This window comes from Pantherophis guttatus, chromosome 1 (genome assembly GCF_059756535.1).
Source record: "Pantherophis guttatus breed Tessera chromosome 1, ASM5975653v1, whole genome shotgun sequence".
NCBI classification, from domain to species: domain Eukaryota; kingdom Metazoa; phylum Chordata; class Lepidosauria; order Squamata; family Colubridae; genus Pantherophis; species Pantherophis guttatus.
Genome location: NC_142063.1, coordinates 203177978 through 203199655, shown reverse-complemented (window position 1 = coordinate 203199655; position 21678 = coordinate 203177978). Strand labels below are relative to the sequence as shown.

At 38.5% G+C, this 21678-nt stretch overlaps 1 protein-coding gene across 9 annotated transcripts; it reads right to left on the bottom strand.

Annotated features, from left to right (window-relative positions):
- Positions 1-346: 346 nt before the first annotated feature.
- Positions 347-20513, bottom strand: PAIP2 (poly(A) binding protein interacting protein 2). Of its 9 annotated transcripts, XR_015732364.1 has the most exons (6): positions 20314-20504; positions 6954-7113; positions 6276-6455; positions 4755-4831; positions 3812-3934; positions 347-1442 (listed from the first exon to the last, which is right to left on the bottom strand). XR_015732364.1 is itself a non-coding variant. In XM_034432283.3 (4 exons), exons 2-4 carry the CDS (start codon positions 7089-7091, stop codon positions 1386-1388), a joined length of 375 nt encoding a protein of 124 aa, XP_034288174.1. In that variant the 5' UTR covers positions 7092-7113; positions 20364-20513; the 3' UTR covers positions 347-1385. The 9 variants fall into 9 exon arrangements, 4 of the variants coding, with proteins under 4 accessions (XP_034288174.1, XP_034288172.1, XP_087742747.1 ...); XR_015732363.1 differs by lacking the exon at positions 4755-4831 and having other exon boundaries at positions 20364-20501; XR_009621956.2 differs by lacking the exons at positions 4755-4831; positions 20314-20504 and adding an exon at positions 11061-11167.
- Between the last annotated feature and the right edge of the window lie 1165 nt (positions 20514-21678).

Here is a 21678-nt window from a genome sequence, read left to right as displayed (position 1 = left end):
CATTGGCAGCTTGCAAGATTATAGCTATTTTCAATCTCAAAGGGTCACAATTTCATTTAAAAAGATTCTGTATTTATGGCATTTAGTATTGTATAAAGACAAACCAGGATATTAAATAAAGGGACAAAATGAATACACATTTACACCTACTTGAATTTGCTTCTTTTATAGAGGTTCTCTTTCTCTGACAAGAATGTCATTTGGATTATTTCTGAGAATTGCAAAGAATTTTTCATTATTTCCAGCTTTTATCTCAGACACTGTGTTTACAATGGTTGTTGTAAATGTAATGTGTGACCAGGACAATGAAGGCATTCTCACAAGCTCCAAATAAGATGAACACTCATTTTGTCATTTCTACTGTTATTTATTTTTTTTTAAATATTTTTGAAAAAATATAATTTTTTTACAATATTTTCAACTTAAACACTATTCACACTGAACACATAAGGCAGCGTAAGCTACCCAAATATGAAGTTTAAGAAGCCAAAACTGTACTAGGTGTTTTAAAAAAAAAAGTTGTGCTGTAGACTATTGTGTAGTGATGATTAAACAAAGCAAGGGAAAAGCACCACTCAAATCACTAATGCTAAATTTTACAATTAAATCCAATTTTTAAGATTGTAAAATTTTACAGAGGCAGTGCCATGTTTCTGGATTCCTGGAAGAATCTGTGATGTATAACTTCACATCACGTTAAATATAAACTCAGAAGTGGGACAAACATTCCAACATGATAACTTGCTGCAAATATAATCTCAATTGCCAAATTTTCTCTCCCACCTCCCCCCAACCAGATCTGTAGCCAAGAGAAAGGATTCTATACAGGCCTGTAAAAGTGATTCAGGTATTTTTACAATTCACACTTTCCTCAAAAAAGAACAGCATGAAGTAAAGTTTTGCTTGATAATGGGAGGAATTAATAGCAGTATTGAAATTCAGCTAATCTGCATAATCAGATAAACCTTGCTTTTATTTTCACATTAAGGCATTATTGGGTGCATATCAACACCGCCATAAGTTTTAATTAAAACAGACCACTCTTTATCAAAGTCTGAATCCTTCTAAAAACAGAATTGCTAGAGTTTCTCAGAAACTTGGTACTTTTCTCAACATGACTGGTGCTTCCTTCCTTATTGTCTCCCTCACAAAAAGCCTGGATCCAATTAGACTTTTCCAATTCATTAACCTCTGACAGCAGTTGACTTAATAACAGTCTCAGCACTTTTATTAAGCATGCAAGACTAACAAAACTTTGGCAATGCGTAAGTGTAACACAGTGACAAGAAGAGAGAGCGTTTTAACAATTAAATCTTCTAATACTGGCTTCACAGTGTGGAAATTGTGCTACATCCACCAAAAGAGGGCCCAGTCTACTCATATATTTAGTACTTCACCCCAGGAACAAACTCCTTTGCATTGGGATTCAGATTACTCTTGACCTGGAAGAGAGAGATTTTAAAAGCTTAGACTGTGGAGCCTAAGGTTTTGTTTTGAACATATTTGCACCAAGTTTAACAGGAGTTCTTTGCAGTGAAAACACTCCTGAAAATAGACCTCAGTGGAGAAAGCAAGATACTCTTGTCAAGGAAACAGCTTCGAGTCAGCTTACATGCCAGACAGATCAGGATCCCCTGGGTTGACTGATAGAACCCAATCCAGGATCTCAATCTCCTCCTTTAATAGAGCTAAACCAACTTGCACAACAATAACTTATCAGTGAACAACATGTGGCTCTCCAGATCATGTTAAATTGTAGTTTTCAGCATCTTTCTCCACTGGCTATTGTAAGACAAATTTGTAGTACAGCAGCAGCAACTAGAGCAGAAGTGTCGAACTCGTGGCCTGCAGGCTGGATTCGTCACGCGCAGGCCACAACCACTCCCGGTTTAGCAAAGGGGAAAAAAAGTAATAAGTCACATGACGTGACACGAGTTTGACACCCCTGATCTAGAGGATCACATATTGCTCTTCCTAGACTTATTTTCTAGACTTGTTTTGACAGTATTAACAAAAATGTAGAGGACGAAATCCATCAGACACAGTGTGCACCTTTGATAATGTCCCTTATCAGAGGTTCTTGAGCAAAATTGGAAGCCGTGGGATGAAAAAGGCTTATGTTCTTAGGGGTTGGAAATTGGCTTAAGAAAAGAAAAAGAAGAGGACAAGTAGACAATAGTTCAAAGTGAAAATCCCAGGGACTGGTGGTAGGATCAGTGTTTTTAATTAATTTATAAATAAACTGAAGTTAAGGAGTAAGGTGATCCAATATGCTAATGACATAAAGATGTGCATTTTGATAACAAAGATATTGGGAAGAGCTCGGAAAGGATCTCTCTCCAAACTGAGTAAATAGGCCTCAAAATGGCAAATGCAAATCAATACGAGCAAGCACAAAGTAATGCGTATAAAAAATCCAAATGTAACCTTCATGAATGGGAGTTGAGGTTGCTTTGAGTGATCAGAAAAGAATGATGGCGTCGGGGTGCACAACTCAACAAAACTCAGAGAGCATTTCTTGTTGAAAATGACAAATCTCATGTTCAGATTTAAGAAAGGAACTGAAAATGTCAAAAAAAAAGTAATGCTATTTATCTATCTGTCTAAAATTGAGTTTGGAATACTATGCACACAAGGGATATACCTTGAAAAGGTGCAAAATAATAAGTATATAAACGGGCAACCATAATTATAAGGGCGTTGAAATAGGCTCCTTATGAGGAATGACTACTTTAGGGCTTTTTAACTTGGACTGAAGGTAAATAAGGAAAGACATGATAAAAGTTGTATAACATCATCCATGATGCAGAAAATACAGATCCAATTCTTTTTATTTACAATACTAGAAGTTGAGGTCATGTGAAATATTTCGCCCAATGCATATATAAACTCTGGAATTTCCTGTTATCAGATGGAGTCCCAATTTAGTCTTAAAAGGATACCAAGCTATTACCAGTTCTCAATTTGTGGGCCAGAGATGATTATGCTCCACAAAGGTCATCTATGGTGCAGGTATCCAATATAAATAAATAAAGTATTGCAATTTTAGAAAATTTGGTAATATCATTTGACATTTTATAAGACTTTGGCATTCTCACCCAGAATATGCAAAATCAATCTTGTGAGATCTGGCAAAGTCCTAAGATTTTAAATCTATTAACTTCCTATCCACATTTCTGGTTTCGTGTGTATGGCCACTATATGATGCAGACCCTGATACAGCAGGGACCTTCATATATTTTTCTTACGATACACAAATCCTGCTCTTATGAAACGATGTTGTGCCTTATAAGATACAACCCAACTTGTAAATTCAGAGCAGAATGGATGAGCTTAATACGCAGGTACAGGCAATTACGAAAGAACTTAGTCTGTATTGAGACGGAAAAATGGAACTTTAAAGGTGCTATATTAAAAAAAACTGCTCTAAGTTACTCTCAGTCAGAGTACTAAAAAGACAGGTAATTTACCTATGATAAGAGCAACTGGATTGGTTCAACAAATTTGGTATTCACACAACAAAACTGCTCATCCATATTAAGTGTTCAATTGGCAGGTCTAGCCGAGGCAAAAATTCACACACAGAGGAAGGGTAATATTTCAATGTATCAATGCAAACATCTAAAGTGCAATAAATTGTCCCGTCTGCACTGGGCTGGGTTTTGAATTTTGAATTTATCAAGTTTTTAAAAATAATATCGCTGTAAGTGATAACAGGCTGAAATTTTAGCTAAAAAAGTAGTTCATCTTATTAAAAAATTCTAAGCTTTTTTAATTACAACCAAAGCAATAGAATTTTAAGAATACCTACCAAATGAGAACATCATCAGACTATGATATTGTATCTACTATATTGTAAGGGAGAGTTTATGTGATCTTTAGAACTATTTGTAACCCTGCAGACTTACAACGGGATCTGAGCTTCACTGAAAACCTATTAATAGATAAAGAGAATCTGGTTAAAACACTGCATTCTGTCATGTCTTTACTCAACTGTCTGACCCAACATTTACTTTCCTTTGCTGGAAAAAGTATGTGATACTTTAGTAATATAGTAATAGTAGAACCTTCTTTAGCAGAAATTGATTCAATCAAATGGTTTCAATGCTTGTTGATCAATACTTCAAATTGGCTTGGAAGAATTTTGGCCCATCCCTTTTTTACAACCATTTCAATTCAATATTTGTGGGCTGTCTAGCATAAACTGCTCTTTTCAGCATTTCAACATTTCAGTTGGGTTAAAGGTCAAGACTCAGCCATTCCTGAATGCAACATTCATTTTGCTTCACACATTCTGTTATAGACATACTTGTATGTTTACAAAATAGTGAACTGAGTTCTTAAAAAATATTATTTTACATATAAAGGAATTCCATGCAAAATATTTTTAAAAAACCCTTCTTTTTAAGTCTTTATCCTATCCCAAAGGGTAACCTTTACAGAAATGATTCCCATCTATCAATGTCAAAGAAACCTCTATATATCTCTTACTCATATTCAGTATAATTATATGAGAAAATACCCGATGGAATAAGAATACCTAAATAACTGATAAATTCAGAACACACATGAAAATCATAATGACTTAAATATGAGATTCAGAGATGAGGAATAAATCATAATGATGCACTTCTACTAATACTTCATGAAAACATGCTTTTATCTTCTTGGAAGAAATAACTTACATATATTTTGACTTTGAAACAAGGTTTATAATTTTTAGATGCAAACATTCTTTTGAACTACATACTGACCTCAAGGAAACTGACAGATGAACAATGGAAATGAATTCTCCATGTCCTTATTATTCCCAAGAGGTTAGTTCTTCAAACTAAATTTAAATTTAAGACAAATTTATGAATTACCCAGTAGCCTGAAGATAACATGTTACATGCATCCTAAAAATGAGTTGGCTATTGACATAGATTATGCATGGACAATTACAATGAAATATGGTTATCTTTTATTGAAACCTGTGTGTGTGTACATACACATAACAAAGTCTCATATAAATTACTTAACTTGTTGTAATCAATTTTTACTCTTGTTATTTTAAAATAATTTTTTCTCTTACTTTCCTTCTTGGATGTTTTAAATGAAGCAAAATTAAAAAACATATAGAGCGCCTCTCAAACTCTGATTGCTCTCTCATTAACTGGAACATCTGACTCAATTAGCCTCTTAACACAGATTTCACATACTTTTTCCAACAAAGACAAGCAATGTTGTCTGAATGTGTCTAATAAAGACACAACACAGAATATCATTTGGAATATTGTTTATTTAACCATAACCTCTTTATCCATTAATAAGACGGCAGGATTATGGATGGTACCCAAGGATTCACCAACTTTCTCACCACAGTAGGATTTTAATTAGTTGGATAGCTAAAAAATGTACCAGGATTTTGAAAAAAAAAAAAAGTGCTCTCAAAAAACATGGACAGTGGGTGCCAATTTGGCACACCTCCTTCAAGACACTGCCTGCCTGTATAGGAATCATTTAAAAGCAAAATGCATTTTCTTCAGAATAGGAGCTTTATTTATTAGCAAATTTATGTAAAATTTAACTTATCAAACCCAGTAAATACAAATATTGTTACTGATATTGTAACTTTGGGAATATATGCATGCTGAATATGAGCTCAACAGGTTCCTCTATTTAAATAAGTTACATCATTTGTGACATCAAAGTAACCACAAGTTGGCTTAAAAATCATGGAAATATTTAAATGTTTAATGTTCTAGTTATATTTTACGAACTATACTCATTTTCATATGAGCCTAATTTTACCCTTTTAATTAAAAAGTAATTAAAGCCTACACTATTAGAAAACAGTACCATGGCCAGTAAACTTAATTGTATGGCAAATGCTAGTAAAAAATGCTTCAAGGCTCTCTCACCTACCAGACCTTCAAATGGTATCAAATGCAGAGAGAAAAGTTAAAAAATAGGGAGACCTCTGAACCCTTCATGAATTAAACTCCTAATCACTTAGTCACACATCCAATCTTTACCCTCCCAAATGGTTCAGTGTATTCTTCTCTCCCAATGCACACCTGTGCATTTGACAAAAATAAATACTTGCAATCAGACTATATGAAAAGATTAGGAGGAGAATCAGATGGTACACTTGTTCTGGGTACACAACTGACTGTTGTCAGAAGGCCACATCTCAGCTAGCTTCTGAGTGAGACAGCTGACAAAGTATACTGGTAACATTTGAAGAAAGGTGCTTGATTAAAATAATTCTATTTTTAAAATTGGATGCTTACCACCAGATCTTCCAGTGACGAACTGTCACTGATAACAAGATCATTAAACTGGTCTTGAATTTGATCCATCGTTTGCGGAAGATCTCTTGCTGGAATGAACCATTCGTGCTCTTCCTCTTCTTCCAGCATTTCTTGGAAGCAACGTTCTATAAATTCTTCTTCCCACAATTCCTCTTCAATCTTTAATTGGAATGACAGAAGGAAATCTATTATCAAGGGACCTGAGTGGAACTGTCGGAGCCCTGAGGAAAAACCTCTCAGATGGATCCTCCCCAACATTAGGAGAGCTCAGGTCCTGAGCTCCCACAAGCTGCAGCCACTGAGGGCAAATGCAGAAAAGGAAAAGGAAGTTGAGATACCTGCTTCTTCCACACTGCCACAACATTGGGTCTGAGCCCTGCAAGGCTCTTCCTTTACTTCCTCTGTCACCCAAAGTATCCCTTCCCCCTCCCACCCATTGGTGTTCTCTTAGCTTCTTTTTCTGTAGACACATAGCAATAGCACTTAGACATATACCACTTACAGTGCTTTACAGCCCTTTCTAAGCAGTTTACAGAGTCAGCATATTGAAAAGTATTCTGAAAACACTGGAAGAATACTAGGCTAACAGAAAAAAAGTGGGATCTTTGCAATAATGCGGAAGAAAAAACACAGGAGACAATGTATCCTCTCACTTACCTGCCTGTTGAATTCTTCTTCATTTTCCATCCACATATATTCTGCAAATGGATTATCATCTTCATGAGAGTGACCATTCATGATCATATCTTCACTGATAATGCTTGGACTAGTACTCCTACGACTTGGATCTTTCATGGTTGTGCCTTTGAGCTTAAGCCTGAAAGAAAGGGTCCCCAGGAGTTAAGAGTTTTAGTTGAAATTGGTAACAATATATGCTTAGATGTCAGACCCCTGTGATGTCATTGTTATTTCCGTACAAGTTTGTCTGTCTACTTGAACTTTCAATGAACTTGTTTAGCAAAGAATCACTTTATAATGCAAGATTCTTACTAGGAAGATAAGAAAAGAAAGGACAAAATGTTTTTGGAGATTGCTCTTGTGAACTTATATTGTCTTCTTCAAGGAGAGGTCTAATTCTAATATATACAGGTTTGCATCAAATAGGAACCCATCCAGGAATTTGGCAAGGAGGACATAAAGATACTGCACGCCTTGTGCTGTTCAAAAGCAGCCAAGCACAGTGATCTTCCCCTCCATCCATTTGCTCTCTCACAGATTCTATCAGCAAGAAGCCTAAATTGCTTAAAAGCTTGCAATCTCTAGTTAATTCTGGCCAATAAGATGAATTGAATCCCATGCTTGGACTCTCCAAGCAGTGCACAGGAGAACCTTGTAGTCCCTAGTTAATTCGTTTTCTGGGTTTTCCAAACTTGTAGCTATGCAATACAGGAGACTATATGTTGGATATAAATTCCCTAGTGAGCTATTAATTTTTTCAAGTTTTTCCTCTTCTAAATATTACTTTTCCTTGAGGTTTGATTTTTTGATTTGAGCCTGCTACTTTCAATGAATTCTTGGCAGGTAACAATTTAAAAAGTAATAATAAAACGTCCATAATACAAGACCCCTCATTTCCACCCTGAGCTACAGATATTCTCCTTTATTGGGTTTTGGGTTTTAATTTGGGCCGAAATTATTTAATAATTTTAATTATTTTTAATTGATGTCTGTATATTTCTGTGTTTTTAATAGGCTGTACACCGCCCTGAGTCCTTCGGGAGAAGGGCGGTATAGAAATAATAAAATTATTATTATTATTATTATTATTATTATTATTATTATTATTATTATTATTAGTAGTAGTAGTAGTAGTACTACTACTACTACTACAACACATTGTGTTACTGCCTAGCTCAACTTGTTTGTTTTTTTTACCAAGTGAGCCATCAGTTTTACTATTAGTATCGGTAAAAGTTTTTCAATTTCACTAAATCGATTCTACAGCAACAAATATGTAACTTGCACTTTCAGTAGTTAAGCTTTCAACCCGAGGCATCTTTGAATTTTTTGCATTAGAAGGATTTAGCATCTGCATCCTATCAATTCATCTTTGAAAAACAGAGTTTTAGAATGCTATATACCAGCATCAGTGCTTGCACTAAACTTCAATTACCAGTACTTTCTGACCAGAACAAATATCCAGGCTTTTGAGCTATAAAAATGCCCAGCTATAACAGTTCCATGAATCTCAAAGGGTAACTGCATTCTTTTAGTCTGCCAGAAAGTGCCTTTCTGACTACTGACAGTCCTCATTTAATGACTGCCTCATTTACTAACTGTATGCAGTTACAACAATGGTGAAAAAACCCCCTTTAGAATCAATCCTTATTTTTACAGGTTTGTAAAGCACAAGAAAACTGAAATAAGATCATAAGCATAGCTGTGGCTTCACTTAGCAACTGCTCCATTTAATGGTTGAATTGTTGGTCCCAACAGTGGTTGCTTAATGAGAACTACAGGAATATCATTATGTGTTAAGATTCAATAATATTAGCTATTTTGTGTCACCCATTAGCTGTCCATCCAAATCAAATTATTTCCAAAAAATGCTACAAGGCTTTATTACTTAAGGTATCTTTAAATAATAAGCAGTGATGGGACAATTTTGTTTCTAATATTTGTTGTTCCCACTATAAACACAATGGAAAGAAACTGATATATTTCACAGTGGGAGTGGAAAACCTACTATCCTTCCATTCCCATAAGCCAAAGTTAAAGGTAAATGTTTTCCCTGTCCAGTCATGTCCGAACTCAAGGGGGCGGTGCTCATCTCTGTTTCTTAGCCAAAGGAGCCAGTGTTGTCCGAAGACATTTCCATGGTCATGTGGCAGGACCGGCTATATGTCAAGGTGCACAGAACACAGTTATACCTTCCCACTGAAGTGGTACCTATTTATCTACTCACAGTTGCATGCTTTCAAACTGCTAGGTGAGCAGGAACTGGGCAAGTAAGGAGAGCTCATCCCATCGCACGGCACTCAGGTCTCAAACCCAGGCTGTCAGCTGCAGCTGACAAGCTCAGCATCTTTAACTGCTGAGCCATCATGCCCCTGTTAAGCCACGGTTAGAAGGGCCAATTATCAGGGATGAGGGCACCTGAGATCAAAAATCTCTGGAAGACATATATTTATATTGCAATCTAAAATGCATTGGCTTGAACAGAAAAATGTTACATGCATTTCTTTACTGGAGGAAGGAAATGATGCTTTTCTGTCAGTTGTTTGAGATTGTCCAGATGAAGAAACAGACTCTACAAGAAGTAAGCTTCATTGAGATAGACTGTATTAATTGCAAGCATTATTGTTTTTTTCCTCCTTCCTCTCTTATATCACAGAGAGTCAGAGAAGAACCTGCCTAGGTCTCTTCCTAATATTCTTTTCTTTCCTCTGTCTCAACAAATGCTTCTGTCTTTTTAACTTTTGTAATGGCTTCTAAGTATATCTTTCAACGCCAATGATTTTCTACACTGAGTCTTCCTTTAGCCTCTTGAAAATCTTCTGCAAAAAATGTTCTGGTGAATGTTCTGGAACAGGGGTGTCAAACTCAAGGCCTGCAGGCCGGATCTGGCCAACGGGGTGCTTAAATATGGCCTATGGGGCCGGCCTGGAAATAGCAAAGGACTGGACTATGGTGCCTCTGGCAGCCAAAACGGGGTGTGGGGCGGCCGTGGGAGCCCCCCAGGCACCCCGTTTTGGCCGGCAGGGTGCTGGAGGCCATCCAGGCTCAAAACGAGGCACAGGGAGCCTCTCATGGCGCCATTTTGGCTGGCAGGGTGCTGCAGGAGGCATCCATCCCATCTCTCCACCACCACCACCCCCGCCCGACCAGCCTACAGAGGAGAACTACAATGCTGATCCGGCCATCGAAGAAATCCAGTTTGACACCCCTGTTCTAGAACAATATAAGTGTTCTTGACTGAACTGACAAAAATATCCTCTCAGCATAAGTTTCTGTTGGGATTCAGTCTTTTCTGTAAATGAAATACACCACAATGTGTTTGTGGGGGAGGAGGGGGAGAAAGAATGACATCCAAATATAGGACTGGCTGGCCAATCAAAGGCCCTCCATTTTTATGTGCATGCAATATGTACGATACTGTAGGACTTCAAACTCCTGGTTGCACCCCCATTTTAATGTGGACTCCACCCCCGCCACTCTGCCCCATGGATGTCCCAAAACATCCTTCCCTTTACTCTAGTCCACAGAGAACCTGAAAAATCATGTTATGGTTTGCCAAAGACATCCATTTTGCCAACTCAGAAAGAAAAACCAGCTTGTTAAAAATGATGAACATTGATATTAAAAATAAGCCACTATTTTAAAATATTAGTCAAGTCTTAAAATATATGCGATTATTAAAAACACAGCAGTAGTATCCCAATTGATTTTTTAAAATAAGAATGTAATGCTAGTCCTGCAATTTTTAACTATGCATTTATTAATCTGACTATACATCTTAAATGCCTACAATATTACATTGTTCTTCAGCCATTATTAGCAATGAAGAAATGATGTCCTTTCTCAGGACATCAGTTTCTCAGATACCACCTATTGGAAAGCATACATTGCATTTTTATAATCTGCAATTTAAAAACCAAATTTACTATTTTACCCACAGGGAAACAAAAATACTCTTTAATAAATATTTTACAATATTGCTTAAAAAGTAAAGATGTATTCAAACAAACCCTTGTGCTTACTTCAAATTTTGTTTAAAACATATAGATTCTATTACTCAGTTTGGGAGTCTATGCGGCTAGTCACCTTAGAAATTTCATCATGTTCCTCTCTCCATTTGCAACAATCAAAGGGAGCTGTGTTTAAATACAGACTTCCCTCTGGCAGCTCTATGTCTCTTCCTGATTTATCCTGCTATACAGGAGTTCATGGGATTCTGATGTCAAATGAGATTATGACCTCACAAAGCTCACCTCTGAAGGATGATGTGAAATGAGCAGACCCCAAAAACCTGTATAACTGCTCTAAAAGAACAGGCTCTCAATTATCTCCGCCTTATTACTTACAACTGTCCTTATTGTATAACATTATGTGATGATGGTCTCAAAAAAGATCCATGAAAAACATGTTTTTCCCACTGTTTAAAAACCTGTTCCAAAAACTGCACCAATGCACAGAAATTATGGATGTGTTCTAGGAAAGTAGTTTTTAGGGTTTGGTAGTATTTCCTAAACTCGGTGTTCTTCAGATATATAGTATTCAAGGTCTTAGACTTCTCAGCAGTGACCATATTGGCTGAGTAAGTTTAGGAGGTCTCTAGAGTGTGTCCAAATTTGAGAAGACTGATATATGGGCAACTGAAAGGGCCATGACTGTCCTGTACATTTTTGTTTATGCCCCAGATATTTTTTAAATCTGATGAATGTCTATAGGAATTATACAGGAATTTCTAAGTAGTAAAGCAATGTGGAAAATGTTCTTTGAATAGCACACAGTTAAAAAACATGCTATATTAGACACCTCTCTTAAACATCTAAATACTCTCTACAGAGCAGGGCTAAATTAATAATTATATTTTTATATTTCAAGTTCAAATGAAGTGCTTCAAAAGCTCCACTTAACACAGCTAAACACCAGAATACAGTATTGTTTCTTTTTTCTTTTAGGAGTTAGTCAGAGACAAATGCTGAAAGTCAGGAAAATGAAAAGATGGGAAAATAGCTGCCTTTTTCCTTATATGAGACTCTAGAGTGCATAGAAGAGCAATAAAGATGATTAGGGGACTGGAGGCTAAAACATATAAAGAACAGTTGCTGGAACTGGGTATGTCTAGCTTGATGAAAAGAAGGACAAGGGGTGACATGATAGCAGTGTTCCAATATCTCAGGGGCTGCCACAAAGAAGAGGGAGTCAAGCTATTCTCCAAAGCACCTGAGGGCAGGACAAGAAGCAATGGGTGGAAACTAATCAAGGAGAGAAGCAACCTAGAATGAAGGAGAAATTTCCTGACAGTTAGAACAATTAATCAGTGGAACAACTTGCCTCCAGAAGTTGTAAATGCTCCAACACTGGAAGTTTTAAAGAAGAGATTGGATAAGGATATATAGATATACAGAACAGTTCTATTATTAGGTAATTTACTGTATTGTGGCTGTCACAAACTAATTTGATTTGTAAAGTGAATTTGATTTTTTGAAAAATATAATTTTCAAATAGTTAGAAATATTCAGGATCTGAATGCTGGCTAGCTAAATTATGATTTAAGAACACTGAAATGATGCCTGTGGTACTGAAACGATAAATTAAGCATTTCTGTTTCATATTACAGTTTAACCATGAGTCAATGGCTATAACTCAGCCTCCTACAGCTGGGAGGCTACTGTTTAAAATAAGCCTTGCAGTAGGCACCTGTGTCAGATAATATATATGTACTTGAAGCGATATAAATTATTTCAAGCACTACAGAGAAAATCTATGAGAAATACTTTGGAACCATATGAAATGCTTTCAATTATTGCATTTCAGACTATTATCTTAAAGAGGTGCTTCCCTTAGATAATCACAGTTGTTCAATATTGAAAACCTGAATCATAACTCTTAAAACATATCTTGAAAAATCCTTGCCCTATTCCAGTGTTGTCAAACTTGCGTTGTCACATTGTCATTATGTGATGTATCATGACTTTCCTCTTCACTAAAATGGGGATGGGCGTGGCCAGCGCATGACACATCCAGCCTCCGGGCTGCAAGTTTGACACCCATGCCCTAACCAAATAAGAGTGATTTACAGGCAATCATCAACTTTTATCCTTTTAAGCCCTAAAGTATGTCAGTGTCTCTCTGTGTATGGATTAGGCTCAAGTGACTCTTTTCACATTGGTTACTCATTCTCTCATCTCTATTCACATCAGTTTGTGAATTCCTCATGGAAACAGCCAGGAATAGTGTTTACGTGCATCTATCTAGTGAGCACATAGCAAACCATTTTTCTTAAAACAATAGTTTTGCATGATACAAAAATGTGTATGTGCATTTTTTTCAATCTTTTTGAAAGTGAAGATTTTGGCATACAAGCACATTTCAAAGGGTATGCAAGTACAAATTGGGCAATTTAATATTAACACAATGATTGGATGACTTTGCAACTCTACACTCCTAGTGTACAGCTCTACTTTCATTTGAAAATTGGAAGAGGTGGGAGAACAAAAATGGTAAAATTATACCATAAGCTCCATTCAGTGAAAATAAGTGATAAATATGCTAACACATATGGTGATACAGACTTTTAGCTATGGCTATATGCTTTTATGAGAATCAGTTTGGGGTAGTGGTTAAAGTACCCAGCTAAAAACTGGGAGTCTGTGAGTTCTAGTTCTGCCTTAGGAACAAAGTCAGCTGGGTGATGTTGAGCTAGTCACTTTGTCTCAGACTTAGGAAGGAGGCATCAGCAAACCACTTCTCAAAAATTTTGCAAGTGAATTGCATGGAATTGCCCAGGAAGCCTCTGACAATCAGATAAAATGGAGCAGAAGGGGAAAAATGCTATTATACCTAACTGCCTAGCATCAAGAATTCACTGGAACTAGTGGCTGCCTTTAGTGCTTATAATAGCTCCTGTATTATTATTATTTGTTATCATGGAAACTCATATATATGTAAAGCAATTCACTTCTTATCCAAATAATAAGATTTTGATAAAAAAGAGAAAAAGTGCTAACATTTTAAATTTTACATTACCTTTACCAATTTGCTTTCCCACCTAATCTCAGCTCCACTGTATTATTTTAAACATTAAAAACAGCCCTTTTGGATGACACAAAGAAATATGTTTATTTTTCTAAATGTGAGAACACCAAATAGACAAAACAAATCAATATTCAAAAATTGAATGTTTATTACAAAAAGTACCTTCCCCCGCCCCTTTGAATCAAGCTTGGCAACAAAATAGAAATGAGTTGCTCATTTCTGAAATTCTGAAATGAGGCGGCTATGCACCCCAATACTATAAATTTTCACAGAACTATACGGTATAGGGACCTACTAGATTCAAATGGACTACTAAGAACATGCCAGGACTTTAGAGACGCGGGAATGGAATTAGATTGGTGGCCCTACCTTCAAGTAAAAAATAGATATAGGAAAGACAGGGACGAAGGAGAAATTGAGGTGAAACCTAATAGGCTAGATAAATTTCTGGAAGTGAAAGAAGGGAAATTAATATCTAAAATATATAAATGATACTTACTAGAAATTGACTTAAATGAGAATATAATCAAAGGACAAATGATTGCCTGGACTAGAAACATAGGTAAAAATATCCAACTAGAAGAGTGGGAAAGGATTTGGGAAAACAACATTAAAATAACGAAATCAGTAACTTACAAGGAAAACCAATACAAAATGTGGTATAGGTGGCACCTTGCTCCTGCGAGACTAGCACAAATGTACCCTAATTTGGACCCGAATTGTTGGAAGTATAAACAGGCCCAAGGAACTTCCAATCACGTATGGTGGCTTTGTCCCAAAATCAAGGTATACTGGGGGAAAATTAGAATTTGGATATCACAAATTACAGGAGAAGAAATTGAATTAGATCCAGAGATTTTTTTATTAGGAATATATAAACAAAATATCAGAAAAGAAATGACATATTTAATACATCATATAATTACGGTGGCCAGAATAGCAATTGCACAAGTTTGGAAGACCGATTATTTGCCAACCGACCAGCAGATAATACAAAAAATATATGCATGTGCGGAATCAGATCAACTAACACTGAAATTAAAGGATAAGGAAAGCTCAAAGTATTTTAAGGTATGGGATAAGTGGTACGATTGGATTAAGCAAAAAGAAAGTGGATAAGGATATACTTAGTAAAGCATAAAGATAATTTTGATGAGTATTAAATTTTTTTTCTAATAATGAGTTTTAAACTAAGAGCTGATAATTGAGAGTGTATTTCCATGCTTATTTCATATAAATACCAACAATGACTTCACCGTCAGGAAAATGAATATGGGACTAGGTTATGAACTATATAATGTGTAGAGGAGGAGAATATATATAGATATGCAAAAGAATAGAAATGAAATGTCAAATATATGATATGATCTATGTATATGAATATCTTATTATGGTTTTAATTGTTTTTATAATTGTTTGATAATTTAATAAAGTTTGTTAAAATAAAAAAAGAAAGAAAGAAATGAGTTGCTATGTCTTTTTCCAGGATGTATTTTCCATCCCATTATTAATCAGGGCTACTAACTCTGCTGTCCTATATATTCATATGCTTTTCCCAGAGACAAGATCCTTTCTATACTAGAGCTCACTGTTCCACTACAGCAGGGGTCTCCAACCTTGGCAACTTTATGACTTGTGGACTTCAACTCCCAGTATTGAAGTCCACAAGTCTTAAAGTTGCCAAGGTTGGAGACCCCTGCACTACAGAATTAACTGAAAACAATATGTAGGAAATACACGTCTGATAATCTTTCCAAAAACCAAATCAGAAGTTATTTTTTTAGCTACCGTAATTGCTTTTGATTAACAGAAGACAGCATGATTTATTCACATATGTCAAGAGAAAAAATAAAGAATATAGTATTTAGGTTCAAAACCTCATTTGACCAGATTCTTGCTGGTAACATTAGCTTAAGCACTGTCTTCTAGCTTTAAGTATCTGGTAGAATTCTTCAGAGGATAAAATTGGGGAAAGAACTCACATAGACTATCCTTGTAAAAACAGGACACTTGCAAACAAATTCAACTGAGGTAATTTTTGAGAACAAATCCCATTTTGTTTCTTGGAGTGCTACAATTAAAACCCAAAGCTAACAGAATGGAGACCCAGACTTGCTTTGTGTTGTGGCCATATAAATGTGAGAAATAAAAAATAAAGACTAGCACATCTGAAAAATGCTTTTAACATGGAAGGCTTTTTAGTGCTTTCTCCCCACCAGAAACTTAAGTCAATAGTATCCAAGCAAATCAAAATTCTAGACATTAAATGCCATTGTTTGCTTTTAACAAATCAAGTGCATTAATCATCCTCATACATTTAGAATTAGGATTAGAATTCTTTATTGGCCAAGTGTGATTAGACACACAAGGAATTTGTCCCCTGTCGTAAGCTCTCAGTGTACATACAACAATAGTGATAGATCATTATCATAGTCATTGTAAAAATACATTCATCATTAGACACAACCCTTAGTGATAATCATAGACACTAAATAAGCAATCATATTTTTTTCTAATACAAAAATAAATGCATCTATGTGAAAGAATGCTTTTTCCTCCTTTGCTAGAATGTCATTATTTATTATATATATATTAGTAAGCAGGTCAAATTTTAAACCCAGGCAAGCATTTCTGGTTTCATTTTTTTGTTTACATGGAGTAGAATCAAGTCATAATCAGAAGTCTCTACACTCAATCATTCAAGCCCAGTCCTCTCACATTTAGATTACTGCAATGCATGCTACATGAGGCTACCCTTGAAGGGTATCGGAAAGAGTAGTTCTTGGAGCTCCTAGAACAGGGGTGTGACACTCGACAGGCCGGATCGTGACATTTTTTGCCTTTGCAGAGGCGGGGTGGCATGGCCTGCATGGGCCGTCAGTTTGACAGGCTTGCCGTAGAGTGATCCATGTTACATCACTCTTTCGTGAGCTGCACTGGCTGCCAGTTTACTTCTAGGTGCAATTCAAGGTGTTGGTTATCACTTTTAAAGCCTTCCATGATGTGGGTCCAGGCTATCTAAGAAACCAGCTGACCCTGATAGGATTAGCCTGCCCCACCCATGCTGCAGAAAGGGCATGCTGTAGATCCCGTCAGTCAAGGAATTTCAGCTGACAGGTCCAGAAGAACTTTTTCTGACATGGCTCCTGGTCTCTGAAACATTTTCTTCCCTCCTGAGGTCAAATCCACTCCCACCCTTTTGGCTTCCTGAAAGGCATGGCTGTGACAACTTGTCTGGGGTCCCAATGGAGTGTGGCACTTTGGAGGTGGCTAATGGAGTAGATAACACCCCACATCTTGCCTATCAGCACTTTATTCCCTCCTGCCTAGTTTTATTTTAACTGAATTTTAAATTTAAAATCCTTATTTATTGTTTTAATGTTTTAGAGTATATTTTATTCAATGTTTGTAAACCGCTGAGTTAGCTTCGGCGAGATGGGTGGCATGCAAAAGGTGATCACATGACACTGCAACCATCATAAATGTGAATCTGCTGTCAAGCATCCGAATGTAAAACGTGTGACCATGGGGATGCTGCAATGGCCATAAGGGTGAAAATATGGTAATGTCACTTTTTTCAGTGCCGTTGTGACTTCGAACGGTCACCAAGTGAACTGTTGAAAGTCGAGGACTGCCTGTAATTCATGCAAACCGATGGCAGAACAATGTCTATGGAGATTCTCAGTCATCCAGGTCATGGTTGTCCGAAAGGTGCTTTTTTTCAAGAGGCAACTGGATTTTCTGGATCAGCACGAGAAAAGTTCATCTTCCTTCTCCTGTCCTTACCACTTTCTCTAGAGCAGTGATGGCTAACCTTTTTGCCATCACGTGCCAAAAGTGGGGGGAGCGCAGGGGGGTCACGTGCACGTGTGCCCACACCCATAATTCTATGCGCCCTGTCCTCCCACACATGCGGGCCTCCCCTGCGCTCCCCCCGGTTTGGCAGGCGATGGCATGGTGGGCCCAGTAGAGCCGTTTTTCGCTCTCCCCAGGCTCCAGAGCCTTTCTAGGAGCCTGGGGAGGGCAAAAACAGCCTTCCCCATCCCCAGAGGCCCTCTGGAGGCTGGAAACAACATTTTTCCTGACTTCCAGTGGGCCCAAAAGGCTCGAAAATCAGCTGGCCGGCGCATGCATGCATGCCGGAGCTGAGCTCACATGCCCACCGATATGGCTCCGCGTGCCACCTGTGGCACCCGTGCCATAGGTTCGCCATCACGGCTCTAGAGGGATGATTGAGAGCATCCTGTCATATTGCATTACAGTCTGGTTTGGAAGCATTACTGCTTCAGACAGGAAAGTGGTGCAGAGAATGGTGAGGATGGCAGAAAAGATCATTGGCAGTTCACTTTCTTCTATCCAGGACATAACACATAAGCGATGCTTGAGCAGAGTCTGCAGGATTGTCTGGGATGCTACACATCCTCTTCACTACCTATTTTCCTTGTTACCTTCTAGGAGGCTTCGTGGTACCCGAAGCAGAATATCCAGATTCAGCCTCAGTTTTGTTACATATAACATCAACCTTGTGAACTCTCAAGTTTACTCTTTCCGCTACGTATTCAAAATGGGCAGTTATGTGTATGTATGTATGTATGTATGTATGTATGTATGTATGTAATTTATATTTACTGAATATATAAATATAAATTTAACACAAAATGGTTTGTTGTGAAAGCGACTGTCTGTGTTGTGACCCCGACTCCCAAGCCTGTCCTAACAGAGGAGGAGGACTCAGAAGGTGATGGGGAGGAACTGACAAGGCCTCCCTCTCCAGGACCCTCCTTTCTGGCAATGCCTCAGGTTCCATCCGAAGGCCAGGAGGAACAGCCTGGGATGTGCCAGGAGAAAGGCATATCGGAGCACCAATTGATAGGGAGCGAGGATGATGAATCCTGGCTTGATCCCAGGCAGCGTCGGAGGGAGAAGCGTGCGCAGCAATGGAAGAGGCGTGGGAGGGCCAGAGACTGAGCTGAGTCACGGAGCCACGCCCCACCAGGAATAAAAGTGGGTGGGATTGCTCTGCAGGCTTTGTGACGGACAAAGTTAAACCCTGAAAGTCACATCGTGATCTCTGAAATTCAGCTTGGATATATTTTGGACTGAACATTGACTAAACTCTTGTCTCATGGATAATTTGTTGCTCCTGGAACGGCCTCTTCTGCTTTATGGGAGTGAAAACGGTCTTGGCAGGCATTCGGCAGTTTGCTGCCAAAACCTTGGTCTGCCAGGAATTCTAATCTGTTTACCTAATAAAATATTGGCAGGCGTGCTTGGTATTACGTTTGCCTGTGTGAGGAAGGGGGACAGAACAGCCTGAGAGCTCTTGGATTAGGGATGAAAGGCGAAAGGAAGCAGTATGTTCCTTCCCATATTTGGGTAGACCAGGTTGCTTCGATAGAAAACCCATATATACATACTGCTTCCTTTCGCCTGTATGTATGCATGGTGCAGGTATATATTAATTTTGTATATAGCATGTGTATATGTGTTATGTATGTGTTTGGGTAGATATACGCTTTCTCTTCAGACCAGGCAACAGAATTTCATTTTTAATACAGGCCCGGTGTGCTTGCAGTAAAAAAAAAAATGACAATAAAGTTATCTTATCTATCTTATCTAAAGTCCAGTTGCCTCTTGGGGAAAAAAAAAGGGCACCTTTTGGGATGATGGGAGAAGAGTTTCAGACGATCCTTCTGTCAAAAAGCACCAAACTTCTTCGGTCCCAGCCTTAACTGTCACCTTATCACCTCCGGCCTCTACAGTTGTTTTTTTGGCCTGTACAAAAACAAGACCGAGCCTTTCTTCCCCAGACAAGAGAAGGCGAGACAGCTGCGCCCTTTTACAGCCCCCAGGCTGACTTCAGCTCGCCCCCACAGCCCCGCCCCTTCTCCAGCCAAGCCCCGCCCCGCCCGCGCGCCCCTGCCGAGCCCCGCCCACCCGCCCTCTTTGTTCCATTCCTTAGAGCGCGCGACGGCTCCGCCCCCCCCACCCCCCAGACGGGGAGGGGGAAGAAGCGGCGCTATCCCATCATGCACCACGCCCCTAATAGACAGGTAGTACACTTCTCCAGATACCCGGATGGATGGGAGGTTGGGGGGAGGGGAAGAGGGAGCAAACCAACGAGAGAACTCGAGCCCCGAAAAGAGGCGAGGCCGTTGGGCTCTACGAGCTGATCGCTCCCCACGCCCCGGCGTCCTTCTTCTTTCCCCTCAGGGGAAGCTCGTCGTTTTATGCCCAGGAGTTCAGGGGCGGGCGGGTGGGGGGGGTGTTAAGGGAAAGATAAAAGAGGCGAATGGAGAAGAAATAATGGCACCTTCAATTATTCGGCCCCGCCCCTCTGCGCTTCCGACCCCTGAGGCGCACCTCGTGTAAGCAGCCTTTCAGACACCGAGGCTCCAAGCTGGCCGTTGCTTCTCGCCCTTCTTTATTCAGGTCCCTTTCTCCTTTGCCACCCCCTTCCTTTGGATACACAACAACCCCCCCCCTTAGGCCGGATATGATGTCACTTCCTCCGCCTGCGTGGTTTTTTTTTTTTGCGAATACCCGTTTCTACGCTCTTTTGCTTCCGGCAACGACCGTAGATCTACGAAAGTGTAGAGCGATTCCTGTCTGCCTGAGCAAGGGCGCTTTTTCCTTTGAATGCGGCTCCCTCCTCCCTCCCTGGGGAGAAAATTTTGAAAGGGGAAAGGATGATCAAAACCGGCTTAAGAAATATTTTTAAATATTCGACGCTTTCTGTCTAAGCCAGGCTGGAAAACTGCGATTAATCATTCTTAAGAATAATGTCTATGATATTTTACAGGATGAGCCAATTAGAAGATTTCCAACAGCCTTTAAAATTTGACCTTAAGCCTTTTAAACCACTTAACATGGTGAAATTGCTAACTGATTTGCTGACTAAATCTTGGCTGGGTTTGTTCAATAAACTAAAGTATCAATTTTCATACAGACCACAGACATCAAGCAGGTTTAGGGTGCGATGCAAACGCTGCCTATCAGAGCCTGGCGGGTATTACAGGTGGTCCTCCACTTAACAACAGTTCACTTAGTGACCTTTCAAAGTTACAACAGCACTGAAAAAAGTGATTTATGACCATTTTTCACACTTACGACCATTGCAGCATCCCCATGGCTATGTGATTTACATGCGGATGCTTGTGACAACTGACTTGTATTTATGACGGTTGCAGTGTCCCAGGGTCATGTGATTACCTTTTGTGACCTTCTGATCAGCAAAGTCAATGGGGAAACCAGATTCACTTAACAACCTTGTTACTAACTTAACAGCTGCAGTGATTCACTTAACTGTGGCAAGAAAAGTTGTAAAATGGGACAAAACTCACTCAACAAATTTCTCACTTAGCAACCAAAATTTTGGACTCAGTTATGGTCATAAACCGAGGATTGCCTGTGTATTATACGCCTCATAATTGGCAATGACCTATCATTCTCTTCAGGTTTTTAGGGTGAAGAAACTGAATTTAGTTCTGAAAGTGGCTGTCGGGAGGAAGTTAAGATACTTAAGGCCCATGAAAATTCCCAAAGTTGCTTGCTTAAGTCATATCTAATTATAATTACAGATAAGTTCATTCAGCTTTAGCCCTGGACTCGCTAATTTTCTAAAGTGCACATATACTTTCTTCCAATCCAGCTTCCCTCAATATATAGTATATCCAGC

Excerpts from the sequence above, each read along its gene's own strand:
- PAIP2 (XM_034432279.3), bottom strand. Across the intron at positions 6,456-6,953 it reads AAGAAGAATTCAACAGGCAG|ATTGAAGAGGAATTGTGGGA; the intron begins GTAAGTGAGAGG and ends TTCCAATTAAAG. Across the intron at positions 1,443-6,275 it reads CGTCACTGGAAGATCTGGTG|GTCAAGAGTAATCTGAATCC; the intron begins GTAAGCATCCAA and ends TCTCTCTTCCAG.